This window comes from Thalassophryne amazonica, chromosome 8 (genome assembly GCF_902500255.1).
Source record: "Thalassophryne amazonica chromosome 8, fThaAma1.1, whole genome shotgun sequence".
NCBI classification, from domain to species: domain Eukaryota; kingdom Metazoa; phylum Chordata; class Actinopteri; order Batrachoidiformes; family Batrachoididae; genus Thalassophryne; species Thalassophryne amazonica.
Genome location: NC_047110.1, coordinates 106,333,950 through 106,355,743, shown reverse-complemented (window position 1 = coordinate 106,355,743; position 21,794 = coordinate 106,333,950). Strand labels below are relative to the sequence as shown.

The 21,794-nt window shown below is 41.4% G+C and overlaps 1 protein-coding gene across 1 annotated transcript in view; it reads right to left on the bottom strand.

Annotated features, from left to right (window-relative positions):
* Window positions 1–21,794, bottom strand: part of LOC117516253 (polypeptide N-acetylgalactosaminyltransferase 18-like) — a 483,867-nt gene that overhangs the window by 129,835 nt on the left and 332,238 nt on the right. The window contains exons 6-8 of the mRNA XM_034177182.1: window positions 18,055–18,169; window positions 8,239–8,424; window positions 1,191–1,328 (exon numbers count right to left, since the gene is read on the bottom strand). Of these exons, the coding sequence (XP_034033073.1) occupies window positions 1,191–1,328; window positions 8,239–8,424; window positions 18,055–18,169 (439 nt within the window). The remainder of the gene's footprint in view (window positions 1–1,190; window positions 1,329–8,238; window positions 8,425–18,054; window positions 18,170–21,794) is intronic.

Genomic DNA, 21,794 nt, shown 5'->3' with positions numbered 1-21,794 from the left:
GGACTCAGTCTAGACGTTGTCATTTTTCTTCTTTTCTCAGAAACAGCAGTCAGAGTGGTGGGAAATTTCTGCTCTGCTTTCAAGCGATTACTGTCATTTTTCAATTATGCAAAAATCCTCCCACAGACGTTAACTGAAGAGAGGAATACTTATGCACAAATTAAGTGGCATAAAAAGCTTCACCCTTTCAGAACCCTGCTGCTGTGATTTGAAACGAGCTCTTTCAGCCATACACCTTATTCCACACACTGTGGAATGCAATTAGCTTTAGTGCAAATGCTAAACTTAAGATCACACTGCAAATATTGAAATACAGAAGAAAAACTTATATATATATATATATATATATATATATATATATATATATATATATATATATATATATATATATATATATATATATATATATATATATGTGTGTGTGTATATTTTAGTCATCCGGAGGCATTTGTGCATTTTTTTCCCTGACTTATATGCTAATCAGAGATATCTGCAGTGATATAATAGGCATGTGGAGATTAATCAATATGAATCGGTATCTAGAAACAAACGTGCGCAGTATGAGTGTATCGACATCCTGATGGTGAATGCAATAATGAGTTGCACAAAGGGCGCAAGCACCGGGAAATATCGGTGCAAAGCCAGGCGCTCTGGTGTTGAATTTCCTGTGTTTTTTAGGCATACTGTAGATGCAAGTAGCAGTCGCAAGTATAACAATTTCTGCAAGTTAACAGATCAGTGTCAATCTATCCACCAAAGCTCCCCGAGGTGAAGCAGTGGCAAGGTGAAGTTTTTCTGTTAGTGTTTACTCTTTTTTCATGGTTGCTTTCAGTTCCCTGTCATTGTGTATTTTATGCTTTTTTATGCATAGAATGTTGCATGTGTCTGAGAGAGAGACAGAGAGAGAGAGAGAGAGAGAGAGAGAGAGAGAGAGAGAGAGAGAGAGAGAGAGAGAGAGAGAGAGAGAGAGAGAGATGCCATAACAGGATAATGTGATATTAACATGACACATTGGACTCTTTCAACATTACTCACCACAATAATAACTGTTTAATTTTTGATACCCTACCCTTCTGCTTTTATCATTTTGAAATAGGTTCAAGCACTGTGGACTGTACCTGTGTGCTTTAATGTGATAAATGTTCCCATTAGACACTGAAATCTATGACCAAAATCCAAAATAAACTCACCACTCCGTAAGCAACTGTATCACTGTAGGATCGGAGCTCAGGGTAGATGTTGGCAAGGAACCAGCTGAACGGTCGACAACGGAGTCTGGACCGCAGGGCTTTTCTTTCAGAAATGTCCCCAATGTCTATTCCTGAGTTCTGGAGTTAAAAAAAAAATAGGGTATACACAAAGTGTAGGTTGATTGAAAGGTTTTGAGCCCAATTATGATACCCCCCAAAATGAGTTTCCTGTTGTACTACCATTATGTGAAGTTTCATTGAAATCCACCACCAAGTTTAGACCAGTTGAGGATAAAATAGTTACTAGTGTAAAAAAGACAAACAATGCCTTTCTTTCTTGAGGTATGAACAACAACAGCCTCTCCACACCCTCTTTTCCAATTCCTACATGCTTTATGGTGTCCTTTCAGAGACCAACACTTCCTTAATTTGTCTTGGTCTGGAACTGGTACCACATTGTGCTGCTCAAACTACACTTTGGGGTTTGTCTGGCTTAATGACCAAAACCAGTCAGAGATTGAACCAGTGCTACATTGTTTAATGGATCCTTCAGGCACCCATTGTTATACACCCAAAATCTCAGTTGTTTTTACTGCTGTAACTCAGTGAGAAGAGGCTGTGTGTCCAGTAACAGATGGGTCTTGGGTAAGACACCAAAGTTTCTTCACATTGGAGCACATCATCCATAGGTGATTATTGGAGAACATCAAGGAAACACTTTATTAAGGACCCCTTCACACATAGTGTAAATGTGGCCGAATTGTGCATGAAGCAGGAAACGTATGCAATACATGTAAAATCGGAGCTACCTCCAATGCCTTGTACACCTGTTGCTACAACTATTTGGCACACCAGCGGCTGAAAGACATAGTGTGTCCTGTGAGAGCCCATTCGATCCCTTTCACGGCAGGTGTCGGCCAAATTACAGCTGACACACACGAACATCCAACACTTGGCACTTAGAAAATGTGTGGCCATTCGCGCAGTCAACAGTCAACAGACGATCACTTTCGAGCTTGCAATGAAATTTGTCTAAGTGCCCCCACGACTGCAAAGTTACCAAGTACACATGTGGTGTGCCAGAGTGTCAGATCCCCCCACAACACATGTGCATGTTTTATGTTTTTTGTGCATTCCCCTGCTCCCCCTCAACACATGGCGTGCGCGTGGTTCGCACCCCCCCCGCAGAAGAGGCGCCTCATCTGATCACAGACTGACACCTTGGTCTGTGTGCTGAACAGACTGGGGGTGTGGTTGGTTGCCCACAGCAGCAGCTGTTGACATCTCTGGTTCTGGATTTCGCAGCTGCAGAACACATACTGTGTTGACGGACACACGTGTGTGCTTGCTGTCCTCACGTGGAAATACATAAAACATATATTGCTTCTATGACGGGCTGGAGAGCACACACAGCATGCACATTGACAGGCTGTCCCAGTTGAAACGGACCGTCAGTTCATGTGGACACGCAGCAGGTGATCTGAATGTTACGTCTGTCTGACAGACTGTCCTGTGGGCAGTGCACACCAGGACAAGCCAACACTGTGACAAGTATTCCACTTTCAGTCACATATCAGCAGAAAAATGCTGCCTGTAACAAATGCTGTATGGTCAGTTATCACTGTGCTTTTCTATTTTTTTAAATAGAAAAATACATTATGGCCTTGTTGATTTTAGTCATTTCACACGCCTGTTATAAGACAATGATTGTAGCGCAGTGGTAAAGTTTATGTTTGGTAATCAGAGCTTTTGGAAATTGCAGGTTCGAATCCCGTGAGTGGCATTTATTTTTTATTTAACCAGGGTTATTGAACCACAGGGTTCTGTATCGCATCTCCTTTTATTTACTACTCTACTGGTGGTTGGCTCTCACTGCGGTATTGTATCACTTCCTGTTCCGGAGCACAGCGGTGTTTTGCTGTATCTGTTAGCTGTTTAATCTGCGCAGTTAGATTGATCTAGTTAACTAGATAACGATTTGTTTCACAGTGTAATCTTCACGTGCCTTAACTAAAGCACTCCCTCTGCTGAATCACCTCTAAATTATTTACACATTATTCACTTTGTGTGTTTTTAGGAATCCCTAGCTTAGCGCAGCTACTAGCTCTTAGCCAGTTTACCATGGCGGCTTCTCCTGTCTCTCCTGCACTTTTCTGCTCTGGGTGTGAAATGTTTAGTTATTCCTCGGCCTCCTTTAGCAGTAATGGTACTTGTAATAAGTGTAGCTTATTCGTAGGTTTGGAGGCCAGGCTGGGCGAATTGGAGACTCGGCTCCACACCGTGGAAAATTCTACAGCTAGGCAGGCCCCTGTAGTCGGTGTGGACCAAGGTAGCTTAGCCACTGTTAGTTTCCCTCTGGCAGATCCCGAGCAGCCGGGAAAGCAGGCCGAGTGGGTGACTGTGAGGAGGAAGCGTAGTTCTAAACAGAAGCCCCGTGCACACCGCCAACCCGTTCACATTTCTAACCATTTTTCCCCACTTGACAACACACCCGCCGAGGAACAAACTCTGGTTATTGGCGACTCTGTTTTGAGAAATGTGAAGTTAGCGACACCAGCAACCATAGTCAATTGTCTTCCAGGGGCCAGAGCAGGCGACATTGAAGGAAATTTGAAACTGCTGGCTAAGGCTAAGCGTAAATTTGGTAAGATTGTAATTCACGTCGGCAGTAATGACACCCGGTTACGCCAATCGGAGGTCACTAAAATTAACATTGAATCGGTGTGTAACTTTGCAAAAACAATGTCGGACTCTGTAGTTTTCTCTGGGCCCCTCCCCAATCGGACCGGGAATGACATGTTTAGCCGCATGTTCTCCTTGAATTGCTGTCTGTCTGAGTGGTGTCCAAAAAATGAGGTGGGCTTCATAGATAATTGGCAAAGCTTCTGGGGAAAACCTGGTCTTGTTAGGAGAGACGGCATCCATCCCACTTTGGATGGAGCAGCTCTCATTTCTAGAAATCTGGCCAATTTTCTTAAATCCTCCAAACCGTGACTATCCAGGGTTGGGACCAGGAAGCAGAGTTGTAGTCTTACACACCTCTCTGCAGCTTCTCTCCTCCTGCCATCCCCTCATTACCCCATCCCCGTAGAGACGATGCCTGCTCCCAGACCACCAATAACCAGCAAAAATCTATTTAAGCATAAAAATTCAAAAAGAAAAAATAATATAGCACCTTCAACTGCACCACAGACTAAAACAGTTAAATGTGGTCTATTAAACATTAGGTCTCTCTCTTCTAAGTCCCTGTTAGTAAATGATATAATAATTGATCAACATATTGATTTATTCTGCCTTACAGAAACCTGGTTACAGCAGGATGAATATGTTAGTTTAAATGAGTCAACACCCCAGAGTCACACTAACTGCCAGAATGCTCGTAGCACGGGCCGAGGCAGAGGATTAGCAGCAATCTTCCATTCCAGCTTATTAATTAATAAAAAACCCAGACAGAGCTTTAATTCATTTGAAAGCTTGACTCTTAGTCTTGTCCATCCAAATTGGAAGTCCCAAAAACCAGTTTTATTTGTTATCATCTATCGTCCACCTGGTCGTTACTGTGAGTTTCTCTGTGAATTTTCAGACCTTTTGTCTGACTTAGTGCTTAGCTCAGATAAGATAATTATAGTGGGCGATTTTAACATCCACATTGATGCTGAGAATGACAGCCTCAGCACTGCATTTAATCTATTATTAGACTCAATTGGCTTTGCTCAAAATGTAAATGAGTCCACCCACCACTTTAATCATATCTTAGATCTTGTTCTGACTTATGGTATGGAAATTGAAGACTTAACAGTATTCCCTGAAAACTCCCTTCTGTCTGATCATTTCTTAATAACATTTACATTTACTCTGATGGACTACCCAGCAGTGGGGAATAAGTTTCATTACACTAGAAGTCTTTCAGAAAGCACTGTAACTAGGTTTAAGGATATGATTCCTTCTTTATGTTCTCTAATGCCATATACCAACACAGTGCAGAGTAGCTACCTAAACTCTGTAAGTGAGATAGAGTATCTCGTCAATAGTTTTACATCCTCATTGAAGACAACTTTGGATGCTGTAGCTCCTCTGAAAAAGAGAGCTTTAAATCAGAAGTGCCTGACTCCGTGGTATAACTCACAAACTCGCAGCGTAAAGCAGATAACCCGTACGTTGGAGAGGAAATGGCGTCTCACTAATTTAGAAGATCTCCACTTAGCCTGGAAAAAGAGTCTGTTGCTCTATAAAAAAGCCCTCCGTAAAGCTAGGACATCTTACTACTCATCACTAATTGAAGAAAATAAGAACAACCCCAGGTTTCTTTTCAGCACTGTAGCCAGGCTGACAAAGAGTCAGAGCTCTATTGAGCCGAGTACTCCTTTAACTTTAACTAGTAATGACTTCATGACTTTCTTTGCTAATAAAATTTTAACTATTAGAGAAAAAATTACTCATAACCATCCCAACGATGTATCGTTCTCGTTGGCTGCTTTCAGTGATGCCGGTATTTGGTTAGACTCTTTCTCTCCGATTGTTCTGTCTGAGTTATTTTCATTAGTTACTTCATCAAAACCATCAACATGTCTATTAGACCCCATTCCTACCAGGCTGCTCAAGGAAGCCCTACCATTATTTAATGCTTCGATCTTAAATATGATCAATCTATCTTTATTAGTTGGCTATGTACCACAGGCTTTTAAGGTAGCAGTAATTAAACCATTACTTAAAAAGCCATCACTTGACCCAGCTATCTTAGCTAATTATAGGCCAATCTCCAACCTTCCTTTTCTCTCAAAAATTCTTGAAAGGGTAGTTGTAAAACAGCTAACTGATCATCTGCAGAGGAATGGTCTATTTGAAGAGTTTCAGTCAGGTTTTAGAATTCATCATAGTACAGAAACAGCATTAGTGAAGGTTACAAATGATCTTCTTATGGCCTCAGACAGTGGACTCATCTCTGTGCTTGTTCTGTTAGACCTCAGTGCTGCTTTTGATACTGTTGACCATAAAATTTTATTACAGAGATTAGAGCATGCCATAGGTATTAAAGGCACTGCGCTGCGGTGGTTTGAACCATATTTATCTAATAGATTACAATTTGTTCATGCTAGGACCAATTTTATTCACTTTATACATGCTTCCCTTAGGCAGTATTATTAGACGGCATTGCTTAAATTTTCATTGTTATGCAGATGATACTCAGCTTTATCTATCCATGAAGCCAGAGGACACACACCAATTAGCTAAACTGCAGGATTGTCTTACAGACATTAAGACATGGATGACCTCTAATTTCCTGCTTTTAAACTCAGATAAAACTGAAGTTATTGTACTTGGCCCCACAAATCTTAGAAACATGGTGTCTAACCAGATCCTTACTGTGGATGGCATTACCCTGACCTCTAGTAATACTGTGAGAAATCTTGGAGCCATTTTTGATCATTCAATGCGCATATTAAACAAATATGTAGGACTGCTTTTTTGCATTTACACAATATCTCTAAAATTAGAAAGGTATTGTCTCAGGGTGATGCTGAAAAACTAATTCATGCATTTATTTCCTCTAGGCTGGACTATTGTAATTCATTATTATCAGGTTGTCCTAAAAGTTCCCTGAAAAGCCTTCAGTTAATTCAAATTGCTGCAGCTAGAGTACTGACGGGGACTAGAAGGACAGAGCATATCTCACCCATATTGGCCTCTCTTCATTGGCTTCCTGTTAATTCTAGAATAGAATTTAAAATTCTTCTTCTTACTTATAAGGTTTTGAATAATCAGGTCCAATCTCATCTTAGGGACCTCATAGTACCATATCACCCCAATAGAGCGCTTCGCTCTCAGACTGCAGCCTTCAGCTTTCAGGCTCCTCTCCTGTGGAACCAGCTCCCAATTCAGATCAGGGAGACAGACACCCTCTCTACTTTTAAGATTAGGCTTAAAACTTTCCTTTTTGCTAAAGCTTATAGTTAGGGCTGGATCAGGTGACCCTGAACCATCCCTTAGTTATGCTGCTATAGACGTAGACTGCTGGGGGGTTCCCATGATGCACTGAGTGTTTCTTTCTCTTTTTGCTCTGTATGCACCACTCTGCATTTAATCATTAGTGATTGATCTCTGCTCCCCTCCACAGCATGTCTTTTTCCTGGTTCTCTCCCTCAGCCCCAACCAGTCCTAGCAGAAGACTGCCCCTCCCTGAGCCTGGTTCTGCTGGAGGTTTCTTCCTGTTAAAAGGGAGTTTTTCCTTCCCACTGTCGCCAAGTGCTTGCTCATAGGGGGTCGTTTTGACCATTGGGGTTTTTACGTAATTATTGTATGGCTTTGCCTTACAATATAAAGCGCCTTGGGGCAACTGTTTGTTGTGATTTGGCGCTATATAAATAAAATTGATTGATTGATTGATTTATTATTTATATCAACCCAGTGATATTCACTAATTATACAGCTGGTTTTTATTTTTATTTTTCTCCACATCAGCAGCGCAATGTTTTTGTGGTTCGCTCATATGAGCTGTTCCGCAGTGATTCACCCTGATTTGACTTATTCGTACTATGTGTGAAGGGGCCCTTAATGTTGGCTTATTTAAGTACATTTTTGGAGGTAAACCTCTAAATACCTGCAAAAATCATGTTAGATTTTGTTTTCAAATATATACTAATCACAAAAAGTTTGCCTCAGAAAAACCTCACTATTTCACATCATTCTTAGTGTGCAAAGGCATTTAGAGCTGATTAAGGAGCAGCATAAGTCAAAGAACTGCATCATGATCAAATATCAGGTTTTTTTGCATTAACATGGTTATTTATTTATTTGTTTTATTTATTTTCCATATTTAACTAACATATAAGTGGCTATGTGTAACTTTTATGAATAAATTTCCACATAATGCAGAGATGTTCTTATATTTTAAGAACATTTTATATTTTCTTATAAGTTATCAAGAACAAGAAAAGTTTGGGAATTCTTTTCATCTTTTGCATGTCTAAACTATGTTGCAGTCTGATAAAAACACAACAACAAACACATAACACAGCCCGCATCACACACATACATGCAGTCCATGTACCTGAAGTGGAACATTCCAGGCCATGTAGACATGACTCTTGGACTGGTCCATCCAGACTTCTGCTACCCTCAGAGCGTTACGACGCACGTGAGCCGTCAGGTTCTTTGTGTAGGGTTTGTGGGCGCGTTCTATGTGGGCTATCCTGGAGCAAGGTAGAACTTCCACACTGCCCCCACACTGCCACACCTTAGTAACACACACAGACACACTGAATGGTTACACATCCTCTTTTCTGGCAGCTCTTATAAAATCATGTGTGTCCTTGTGTACTGTTGTCTGGAAGGTGTAAAAGAAGTCAGCAGGTTAATGTGCTGCTGAGATAAACCAGACTGACTCTATTAAATTCTTCACATCCACAATTAAAAGGCATCTGTTGCCTTTAACACACTAAATTTCACATCCAGAATGAAAAGGCACCTGTTGCCTTTAACACACTAAATGGCCTAAAGGTTAGTGGAGGGGTCTCGCCTGGATAATCATAGGTTCAATCACTTGATTGGATAGATAAATACTGATGGGAAATGTGATAGAACACTACCAGACCGAAGGCTGGTTTTCACTTGCTGTGGGTCATTGTTGTCCCAACTGACATCTGAAGAGGACATGGCAGTTCTCCTTTTTGTGTTTTTCTTGGAAATACATGTGAAAAAATGGGTTGTCTCATATTCAGGGTCTATACTTTCACATGTCAACACATCCACCAAACACACACATGAAACAAGTGTGCCCTACATGACTAAAATGACCCCCCTTAACTTTCTTTTCTTTTCTTTTTTTCTTTTGGATCCAATTTGACAGAGTTGAATTTTTTCTGGTGAGTGTTGTTGTCATAGAAAGACAATCCATATGCTGAACATTTGTTTTTCTAATGAAAACAGTGGGATAAAGCACCATAGTCAGTTATTTTCATTTTGTGCCAGGAAACTGCTAAATAAACATGGGGCCTACACAACTGAGGAGACATTATGAAGAAAACGTGAAACTCGTGATAAATGCAACAAAGTCATCAAACAACTCTCAAGCAGCCAAGAACTAATAATGCACCAGCATCTTAACAAAAACTCAGAATTCCAAGAAACTGACAGGTGAGTTTGTAAGTACGTGCTTGTAAAATGAATTATGGACTGCCCATAAAATGTGCTTTTCTTAGCTTTATCTATCTATCTATCTATCTATCTATCTATCTATCTATCTATCTATCTATCTATCTATCTATCTATCTATCTATCTATCTATCTATCTATCTATCTATCTATCTATCTATCTATCTATCTATCTATCTATCTATCTATCTATCTATCTATAGATATAATCATCAGGAAGTCATTTTCCACAAATATGTCTTAAAAGAGGTTCATCTTATACTCAGGACTGTATTATGTTAAGAACAATTTACGTCACTGATGAAGACAACTTTGCTATGATACTTTGATGGTTGACTTTAATGCAAAACAAATGCAATTTCCAATGATAGCAGCACTCAAAATCAAACAGAGGTCACCTTCAGAGCAAAAAAAACGATCAGTAGAGAATTCTGATTGAACCAATATGTTCTCACTGATGTCCCGTCATTTGTGTTTTTACTTGTCCTGCCAGCCGTCACAGAATGACAGTGAAACTGTCGCCCAGTCAGCAGGAGAAATGACAGCCAAGCTGAGATAATACACGTTTTTTTTTCTCAGAAATACATGAACGTGCTGTGTGAAGGACTTACACCGCGGGGTGAAAGTGTGGGGAGCCTCCACCCCCAATCCAACAATGTGCTTCTGAATGTGAGGAAGTGCAGAAAGACACAAAACGGACAGTGAAGAGAAGGAGACTGAAGACAGTTTGGTAAAGAATGAGGGCCATAAAACAGCAGAGGTGAATGAATAAAACACCCAGAGATAAAGCGTGAAGTAAAGAGATAAAGAAAGTGAAATAGAAGAGGAGGAGAATAACCATCCTTTACAAAGTCGGCTCCTTTCTTCTTCTTTTATCTTCTCTCCAGCAAAACCCTCCTGGAGGAAGATAAAACAGGCCCGTGCAACAACGGTTACAGAGAAAACACAAAAGAACGCCACGCAGAGTCTTTCTGCTTTGTATTCCGGTTGGCAACTAATGTCTGGAGCTTCTTTGAGATCGGTGCGGCAAGCAGACCAAAGAGGGACAAATTTCACCGCCGCATTTCCATCTCAAATTGTCGCTTCTTCAGTTTAACGTGGAACAGATCCTGCTGGTATGTAGGCTTGTGCTTTTGAAAGTTTCAACGACAATGTTCAAAGCAAAGAAAGACGTGAAGTTAAACTCACGGAGAACAGCGGCCAACATTAAACACAGCGAATCTCTCCAAAAAAATAATCGTTATGACAATAAGAGCGTGCAGAGCAGAGATACAGGCTGCAGGAAGTGGATTAAAAAAACCTTTGGCACAAAGAAGATGGAAGGAAAACAAACTGGCTGTTTTCTGACTTAAGCCTCAGCTTGAACTTTGAAGAAGATGAATTGCTTATAGCAAGTGAAACGTCCTTGACATGTGAAGAGTGCCAGTCCTGTCAAAAATGTCACTGCTGATTTCCATAATTACTGATCTGTAACGCGACGTTCCACAGAGCAGACTGTAGCAAAGATGGAAATATTTGACTTTTACTTCTCATCTTTAATATTTGTATGTGCACAGCAGTGAATAATGAAATAATATATGGTGACGTGTGTGTGTGTGTGTTTGATAAGTCAAAGAGTCTGCACAGATTCTTTCAAAAGGGGTGGGAATATTAGCTGCATAGATATCTAGAGGTGATTAGATTTTGGAGCAGTGCAGTTAAAGGTTAAAGGTTACGGTCTTAAATCCTGGTCTTAAAACCTTTTTTTTTGTATATCTCAACAACCAAAAAACCTAGATAGATCAACCACGGTGGGAATATTACCATATTTTACGTATAACATGAAAAACCCATATATAGGTCCTGCTTTTTTGTGTATTATCAGCTGTTTAATTTTGGATTTTTTTGTGCATTCTGGTTGTGTAATTTTTATTATTGGTATTTATTCAGTTACAAGTTAGTTTTTTTTATTTAGTGCTCTGATTCCTCGGAAATTCTTATAGAAACAGACATTATAATTTAATTGTTAAGAACGGATGTGTTGTTTTCGGTATACGAGTATAAATCGCAGGACAAAACAAAACTTTTTTTTTTTTTTTTACTCCAGAAAATATAGTACTTGCATAAATCTAGAGGCGATAAGATCTTGGATTAATGTGGTCAAAGGTCAATGAAAACCTGATAAAAATCAAATCAAAACAAAACAAAAACAAAAAACATGTTTTTATGTATCTCAATCACCAAGAAGCCTAGATGGATGATCTAAAGCATTTATTGATCAGCAAAATATTTGTGATTGATTGGTATGAATGACATCATAATGAAATTACCAAAAAACTCACATGATGATGTTGTACATTGTCAAAAACACCATTACAGACAGATGCAAAACTTACGTACACATTTATATCGTTGTGTAGTGTATGGTCGCCCCGAAATGTGCTTCTCTGGGCCTTTTTCTGGGGTGACAAAAGTCTCTACTCCAGAAGGGGCAAGAATAGCTCAGTTGGTAGAGCGAGATGTCTTATGACCGAAGGGTTGGCGGTTTGAATCTGGCTCCCAACCAGTCAAAAATCTGCATGTTGGGCAAGAAACTTAACCCGCCTTGCATGTGTATGAATGAGGTGGTGGTCACAGGAGCCACAGGTGCAGAATGGCAGCCAAACGTCTTGTCAGTTTTCCCCAGGGCAGCTGTAGCTACACTAGTAGCTTACTACCACCAACATGAGTGAATGAATCTTGCAACTTTGCAGAAGTGCTCCATAAATCCAAGTCATTATTATTATTATTATTATTATTATTATTATTATTATTAAATAGGTACATCTGGGTGGCCCAGAATAAATGTTGGATGGGCTCAAAGCTGACTGATTATTAACTGAAGCAGTAAGCGCCAAGCTAGACTTGCAAAGGAAGAGTATAACAGTATTGAAACTGTATGTCGAAACTTTCCCAGGATACATCGCTGCATGAACCCGGAGGGTCTCCACCCTCCACCACAATGGGAACACAACAGCTGAGAAAACTAATTACGGGGCCAATCTTGTAAATCTTTGCAACATCTAGGTTGTAGATCGAGTGCCGTCGTTGGAACCGGACCAACAGTCACAGACATACACACACACACATACACACACACAATCTAGCTGGACACTTACAGCGCCATCTGGAGGTTGAGTGCATATGCGAAGTTTTCTACTGGTGAAACTGTCAATAAGATGACACATTTGGAAGTAATGCAGCATCTATGTGCTTCTCCTTTTAAGCCCAGGTGCGAGTTGTGAGTGAGTTGTCATTATTTTTAGAGGCATAACGATGAACTACATTGCGCTTAAGTGCACACGAGGATGAGGGAAATGCATTATGGGAAATGTCTGGGTTCTTACCACTCTTAGCCAAGATTATAGAGTCATCTATGACTGCTGGCGAGCAGAAAAGCTTTTAAAGTTTTGCTTCACACAATGGCTGATGCCCTGAGTGAAGGGAGCGAGCTGAAGCAGCAGCAAATAACGATGCATTCAGTTCTTGATGTGTTTTGAAAATGTTGACATATTTTAGAACTCGCTCATGCAGCGTAATGTGAGGAACACTAGCAATACAACCAGCGCTGTTTCTCTGCATGAGCATCTACAAACAGACTGGGACATGACAGACTGGAAATAAACTGACAATAAAAACCTTCCTGTGCAGGTCAGGGATCTTGCTTAGGGTGCCAGAATATTTGTTTTTAATGCACGGTCAGGCACTACAAGGAACCCAGTGTTAACCGCCATACTGTTTCAGAGAGAAGCCAAGTGATCAGCGTGAATCAAGGGAGCAACCAAGGAAAACAAAAAGTCACAAATCATAAGGCTATATTTAAAAGGAACCTGGGTAGGACTATTACTGAGCATATTAGGTAGGACAGTTTAGAGACAAAGTTAGAGAGGTTAGATTGAGATGGTGTGGACATGTGCAGGTTATATACAAATAAGGATGCTGAGGATGGGGTCACAAGGCAGGAGGAGAAGAGGGAGGCCAGAGGGAGATAGAGATGGATCTGCTGCAGCTGTAGCCGCCTCTAACAGGAGCAGCCAGAAGAAAAGAAGTACAAGAACAAGAAAAAGGTCTTCTGGGCACCTTCACAAATTTTATTTGCTTGTGGAAGAATATAATGTTCATAGTAAACTAATTTAACATTGGAGAACATTATTGTCTTCAATCATTAAGATGTTGAGAAAGAAGAAGAAGAAGAAGAAGCAGAAGAAGAAGAAGCAATGTTTAGGATGTCATACCAAAGTAATAGTAAGTCCATTCGGCTTCTCCCTTTTTTCACTCAAGATCACCACAGCAGATCTCAGGTGGATCTGCACAGTGATTTGGCACATGTTTTGTGCCAGATGCCCTTCCTGATGCACCTCCACATTACATGGAGGATTGGCAAGGGTGGGTTTGAACCGGGAACCTTCTGCATTGCAAACAAGTGCACTTACCAACTTCAGACCAAAATAATATATTATTATTAATATTTTATATACAATAATAACAAATAACTAGTTGCAGTGGCACTGCACTTTTAAAAAATCCCTAAACGCTGCACCTGAGTCAACAGTTTTTGTTTATTCCAGCTGTTGCATCAGTTGCATCCTCTTGGGACAGATTTGTGCTGTCAGGTGTGTGTGCTGTCAAGAAATGCAATAAAAGCATAAATCCCTGCAGTGACACTGTGTCACGCCACCGTGCAAGGCCTTGACGGACCTGAGCTTTCTGTAAACAGGGTGTTTATTTATCCTGCACACAAGACACTTTTATTGTTAGTGTAAAGATTAACTGACATGAGAATCTTAAATACACTGACTCAAGTGCTCTTTACAACAAAACTATGAATGAAATGCGGAGTAAAAAAAGATCTTATGAAATGACTCTGCTCTGTAAGTGCGTGTCTATGTGTTCACATTGTACAACAAAAACCACTTCACACAACATTCCAATATGAAACAAACTGTTGAACTGTTGAATCTCAGAGTGCTGGTAGGTTGTGTTCAGAACACCTACAATTATATTCAGAAGTGAATTCCAACGACACTTTGTTGGATGTTGAGATTTTTTTTTCCATAAAAATCAAACAATCTGTGACAAGGAACAATTCCATTTTAAACACTGCAAATCATTACAGACAATGTGGATACAGACAGCCATAACGGACAAGAACAATAACAAAACATGAGTGATAATACGGCACATTTACTTGAACACTAAGGGAAAAAATAGTCCATATTTAAAAAAAGAAAAAAATTAAATGAATGAAATCTTTTAATTGCAAAACTAGGATCCCAAACTGTGCTGTTAAAAATAAAAATTCAATATCTGACACTGAGCCAGAAACAGGGCAGAGTAAACACAGAGTAAAGCCCAGGTTACACATACACGGTTTTGTCGGCGGGTAGTACGTAGACCGAAGTTCGCGGTAGTTCCGGCTGTTTTCGCGGTGGAAAGGGGCGGAGCATTTCGCCGGCGTTTTGAGCGCCGTACTAGCCACAAATACGCGGATAAAACGCTGCTAAATCCGCCGAATAAAGCGACGTTTTGACACCATAGCATCCGGCACATGTCAGGCAACAGGGGTTAATACCCAGTTCTATCCTTTACAATCGCAGGTTAAGACGCGCGTGAGAACGGCGGTGTTCTGCTGCCGCCGATAATGCCCTGTGTACTGCTGGATTTATCCAGGCAAATCCTGCGTTACTCCAGAAACTTTTGCATATAGGCACCGCCCCCAGAGTATAATAGGCTGAAGCAGCTGTCACTGCAGGGGGAGGGAGCTCATCTCTCAGCCTTTTCTTCTCCTTCCTTTTTCCCTCCTCAACATGTTGCTCATCTCCACCTCAGGGCTACCCTCTGCTTCTGAACCAGACCTCTTGGTAAGTCCTTGCTGCTGCCAATTTTCTTTTAGGAGGCATACTGGAGCTTCTCTGCAAAAATATCTGGAGCTGGCCACGAGTGAGGGGCCCGCATGCAGCGCGCTAGCGTTTTTATACTGACCGCCGCCTATCGGCCGTTTGGAGCACCATTAACCGGGAGGTGGCGTTTAGAACGGCGTACTGTCTGCTAGCGCTGCCATTTTGTCTGCCTATGTCGCCGGTTAAAACGCCTTTGAGGACGCCGATGTGGGCTCTATCGCCGTTTTACACGCCGTTGGTTAGGGATACAATGCCGGCCACCAATTACGCCGGTGTAAACTGCGGCACTACAGGAAGGGGCAGGATGAAATGGCGATTAAAAAGTATCAAACGCCGTTGTTCATGTTGTCTCCGTCGTCACGCGAATTCTCCGGGAGCGCTCCTGGAATTATTTGACATGTTGAATAATTTTTTTCGACGATTCCCGGTAAAGCCGGAACTAAGCCACGCCCCCTAGTGCTGGCGTTAACAATGGCGTGTGATCCTTAAGACCGGGAGCTCTTACCGTCTATGTGTAAATGGGGCTTAAGTCATCAGTCATGAAAATGTCAGAGATTTAATCCCTGTTCATCTTCTGTGCATATTAAAATATACTTGAACAAAACACTGATTTGCTGAATTGTTGAAGTGAAAATTGTTCATCACCCTGCATCAGTGGCAGTCCTAGAGTGATTTACTCCCTGGGCGAAACTCCCTGTGTGCGCCCCCCCACCCGCGCACACTAACATGGCCACCACCTCCGCCCCACCACCCATGAAAACACTAACTTCGTCCAGAACACCCACAATCCCACAAATTAACTCACAACAGCTATTTTCAAGAACAAATTTCCGGTTTTAATGACTACTGCAATAACAAAACACAAAGAAATTGGCACAGTCTAATGTGTCATCATCCATGGACTTATCTGCAATGATCATCTCAAAAGTTTGCAGGAGGGCATCATAATTGTTTGCCACAGTGCTCACTATCATGATGTGAAATTCCATCGAGTAGGAGCATTTCTGGGCAACCTGCAAACTCAAGAAAAGACATCCTCTTTGTGGATTTTGAGAAAAATGTGGCAAACCCAGAGAGTGATGCAAAAAATCAGATAAGCATTTAGCCCCCTGAGACATAGCATAGCAATGCACAAACATTGCACTGGGGGCTGTTGCTTTAACTTTGGCCTGAAAACCATTGAGAGCTGAAGCCATGACAGCAGCCATGGCTTCTTCGTAAGGACGACTATCAAATGGCTTCGCCAAAATCCGGTCCACAACATTCAAATTGTCTGCCATTATGTGCAGCTTGCTACCTAGCTAGCTCGCTAGCTGGGACTGGCGCGAGGCTAGTGTGAAGTTTGTCCGCCTGTGAGTGCTTTGTGAAGGTGGAGGAGCTCAGCAGCACCCGCTGCTCGGTAGGGACAGAAACTGCGATAGAAGTCAGAAAGAGTGATAGAAGTCAGTCTCCAAACACAAGCACCTACAAAAAAAAAAAAACACCAGAAATAGAAGCTCGATTTGTCGCTAGTCGTTTTTAACAAAGAAAATGCCGCTAAGAGGATTAGGAAAGTCTCCAGTTCAACTCAGAACAGAATGAAAATTAAAAAATGCTCCCACGGATGTTTACACCAAAAGCTCGCTGATTCGCTCATTTCGCTGTCAATCAAAAAGGGATTCAGCCTCAGACAGATCATCCAATCATCATGCAGAAGCTGAGCCGAGGCCGGCCCACTGCCCCATAGACCCCCAGACACGCTGAGCATCCGATGGGCGAGACAAAGCCCAGCATTTATGCAATGACTTGTCTCGTTTCGCTGCATGCTTTGTGTCGCTATTGAAGTCTGTGGACGCTCAGCGTCCACACTGTTAAAAGCACTGTGAAGTTGTGGGTTTGAGTGAGAGGAAAGCCGTGTCGTTACCATTGATAAGAAGCTGATTCAGAACAAAAGTTGAGCGCGTTGTAACCACGAACCCCCCCATCAGGACAACCCCCCCCACCCCGTTTTTTTTTCTTCCCCGCACGGTCGTGCCCCCCCCCCCCCCCCGCGATGCTGCCCCGGGCGGCTGCCCGGTCGGCCTGCCTCCAGGACCGCCCCTGCCCTGCATGGATGTCTTCAGACAGAACCACAATATTTTCTGTTTTTCAAGCATTTTTAGAAATACAAATTGAGGAAATGTTTCTAGATGGGGTATTTTAAATGATACTGTTTTCAGTCAAATGTAGTACACTTTAATTTCTTTTTAATGCAAAAAAATTGACTTGAATTAATGTCAAATCTGTTATTATGTACATCAGTACATAACAATTTACAATTACTTCCTGCCTAGGACCCAAACAGGTCTAGGCAGGTGTTCTAGGCACGTCCAGCTGGTTGGAGACCTTGGGCAAGGTGGAGAGATTATATCTGTACAGTGGCCTGGGAACGTCTCGGGATGTCCTAGTCAGGCCCGGGAAAGGGAAGTTTTTGGTCCCCTACCGGAGCTGTTGCCCCTGTGACCTGATCCCGGATAAGCGGGTGAAGATGGATGTATGTATAATTTTGATTTGACGTAGATTTCCTTTTATATAATATTGAGTTTCTTGAGTCAAACTGAATAAATCATGTAAAAAACTAATAAAGCTGTCATTCTGTCAAAAGAAAGGTCATTCATTTGTTGTGTGTTTCACGTGCACGCCTTACCACGTTTCAGTCTGAATTACAACACATCCCAAAGGACACAATGTAATAAACATATTTCTAACCTAACATTCATGAAATGGCTGCATGCAACATTTAGGCCATGATTTACGCTTGCTGAACCTCAACTTACCCTGATGCCCAGTTCCACGTTTTCTCCCCCATAAATTTCCATGCCTTCGTCGAGCAGTCCGATCTCCTCAAAGTACCTCCTGTCCACCACAAAACAGCCAATCAGAGCCGGGCTCCTGAAACACAAGGTGAAGGGAGGAGTGATTGACAGCAGAAATGGAGAGAGAGAGAGAAACAAAGGTGAAATTGTAATTATTCCAAGATGGCCATGACGTTTCTGTGAGTTATTAAACTGCACATGCAAATTTTGCTTACACAGATAGAAAACTACAGAGCCCTGGAAGTGTCATCGCAAAATGTTTTGCATGTGGAGAGAATGTGCGCACGTTTCATTATATTGTGCGCACATTATCATTATATTGTGTGTTTGTTTTATTATGTTGTGCACACATTTTATTATATTGTGTGCACCGTTATTATATTGTGCACTAATTTATTATATTGTGCACACGGTTTATTATATTGTGTGCTCATTTTATTATATTGTGCACTCGTTTTATTATATTGTGCACATGTTTTATTATATTGTGCGTTCATTTTATTATATTGTGTGCTCATTTTTATTATATTGTGCACTCATTTTATTATATTGTGCACACGGTTTATTATATTGTGTGCTCATTTTATTATATTGTTTGGCCTCTACTGGTGGTTGGCTCTCACTGCGGTATTGTATCACTTCCTGTTCCGGAGCACAGCGGTGTTTTTCTGTATCTGTTAGCTGTTTAATCTGCGCAGTTAGATTGATCTAGTTATCTAGATTACGATTTGTTTCCCAGTGTAATCTTCACGTGCCTTAACTAAAGCACTCCTTCTGCTGAATCACCTCTAAATTATTTACACATTATTCACTTTGCGTGTTTTTAGGAATCCGCTAGCTTAGCGTAGCTACTAGCTCTTAGCCGATTTAGCATGGCGGCTTCTCCTGTCTCTCCCGCACTTTTCTGCTCTGGGTGTGAAATGTTTAGTTATTCCTCGGCCTCCTTTAGCAGTAACGGTACTTGTAATAAGTGTAGCTTATTCATAGCTTTGGAGGCCAGGCTGGGCGAATTGGAGACTCGGCTCCGCACCGTGGAAAATTCTACAGCTAGCCAGGCCCCTGTAGTCGGTGCGGACCAAGGTAGCTTAGCCGCCGTTAGTTCCCCCTGGCAGATCCCGAGCAGCCGGGAAAGCAGGCCGACTGGGTGACTGTGAGGAGGAAGCGTAGTCCTAAACAGAAGCCCCGTGTACACCGCCAACCCATTCACATTTCTAACCGTTTTTCCCCACTCGACGACACACCCGCCGAGGATCAAACTCTGGTTATTGGCGACTCTGTTTTGAGAAATGTGAAGTTAGCGACACCAGCAACCATAGTCAATTGTCTTCCGGGGGCCAGAGCAGGCGACATTGAAGGAAATTTGAAACTGCTGGCTAAGGCTAAGCGTAAATTTGGTAAGATTGTAATTCACGTCGGCAGTAATGACACCCGGTTACGCCAATCGGAGGTCACTAAAATTAACATTAAATCGGTGTGTAACTTTCCAAAAACAATGTCGGACTCTGTAGTTTTCTCTGGGCCCCTCCCCAATCGGACCGGGAGTGACATGTTTAGCTGCATGTTCTCCTTGAATTGCTGGCTGTCTGAGTGGTGTCCAAAAAATGAGGTGGGCTTCATAGATAATTGGCAAAGCTTCTGGGGAAAACCTGGTCTTGTTATGAGAGACGGCATCCATCCCACTTTGGATGGAGCAGCTCTCATTTCTAGAAATCTGGCCAATTTTCTTAAATCCTCCAAACCGTGACTATCCAGGGTTGGGACCAGGAAGCAGAGTTGTAGTCTTACACACCTCTCTGCAGCTTCTCTCCCCCTGCCATCCCCTCATTACCCCATCCCCGTAGAGACGGTGCCTGCTCCCAGACTACCAATAACCAGCAAAAATCTATTTAAGCATAAAAATTCAAAAAGAAAAAATAATATAGCACCTTCAACTGCACCACAGACTAAAACAGTTAAATGTGGTCTATTAAACATTAGGTCTCTCTCTTCTAAGTCCCTGTTGGTAAATGATATAATAATTGATCAACATATTGATTTATTCTGCCTTACAGAAACCTGGTTACAGCAGGATGAATATGTTAGTTTAAATGAGTCAACACCCCCGAGTCACACTAACTGTCAGAATGCTCGTAGCACGGGCCGAGGCGGAAGATTAGCAGCAATCTTCCATTCCAGCTTATTAATTAATCAAAAACCCAGACAGAGCTTTAATTCATTTGAAAACTTGACTCTTAGTCTTGTCCATCCAAATTGGAAGTCCCAAAAACCAGTTTTATTTGTTATTATCTATCATCCACCTGGTCGTTACTGTGAGTTTCTCTGTGAATTTTCAGACCTTTTGTCTGACTTAGTGCTTAGCTCAGATAAGATAATTATAGTGGGCGATTTTAACATCCACACAGATGCTGAGAATGACAGTCTCAACACTGCATTTAATCTATTATTAGACTCTATTGGCTTTGCTCAAAAAGTAAATGAGTCCACCCACCACTTTAATCATATCTTAGATCTTGTTCTGACTTATGGTATGGGAATTGAAGACTTAATAGTATTTCTTTCAGAAAGCGCTGTAACTAGGTTTAAGGATATGATTCCTTCTTTATGTTCTCTAATGCCATATACCAACACAGTGCAGAGTAGCTACCTAAACTCTGTAAGTGAGATAGAGTATCTCGTCAATAGTTTTACATCCTCATTGAAGACAACTTTGGATGCTGTAGCTCCTCTGAAAAAGAGAGCTTTAAATCAGAAGTGCCTGACACCGTGGTATAACTCACAAACTCGTAGCTTAAAGCAGATAACCCGTAAGTTGGAGAGGAAATGGCGTCTCACTAATTTAGAAGATCTTCACTTAGCCTGGAAAAAGAGTCTGTTGCTCTATAAAAAAGCCCTTCGTAAAGCTAGGACATCTTTCTACTCATCACTAATTGAAGAAAATAAGAACAACCCCAGGTTTCTTTTCAGCACTGTAGCCAGGCTGACAAAGAGTCAGAGCTCTATTGCGCTGAGTATTCCATTAACTTTAACTAGTAATGACTTCATGACTTTCTTTGCTAACAAAATTTTAACTACTAGAGAAAAAATTACTCATAACCATCCCAAAGACGTATCGTTATCTTTGGCTGCTTTCAGTGATGCCGGTATTTGGTTAGACTCTTTCTCTCCGATTGTTCTGTCTGAGTTATTTTCATTCGTTACTTCATCCAAACCATCAACATGTTTATTAGACCCCATTCCTACCAGGCTGCTCAAGGAAGCCCTACCATTATTTAATGCTTCGATCTTAAATATGATCAATCTATCTTTGTTAGTTGGCTATGTACCACAGGCTTTTAAGGTGGCAGTAATTAAACCATTACTTAAAAAGCCATCACTTGACCCAGCTATCTTAGCTAATTATAGGCCAATCTCCAACCTTCCTTTTCTCTCAAAAATTCTTGAAAGGGTAGTTGTAAAACAGCTAACTGATCATCTGCAGAGGAATGGTCTATTTGAAGAGTTTCAGTCAGGTTTTAGAATTCATCATAGTACAGAAACAGCATTAGTGAAGGTTACAAATGATCTTCTTATGGCCTCAGACAGTGGACTCATCTCTGTGCTTGTTCTGTTAGACCTCAGTGCTGCTTTTGATACTGTTGACCATAAAATTTTATTACAGAGATTAGAGCATGCCATAGGTATTAAAGGCACTGCGCTGCGGT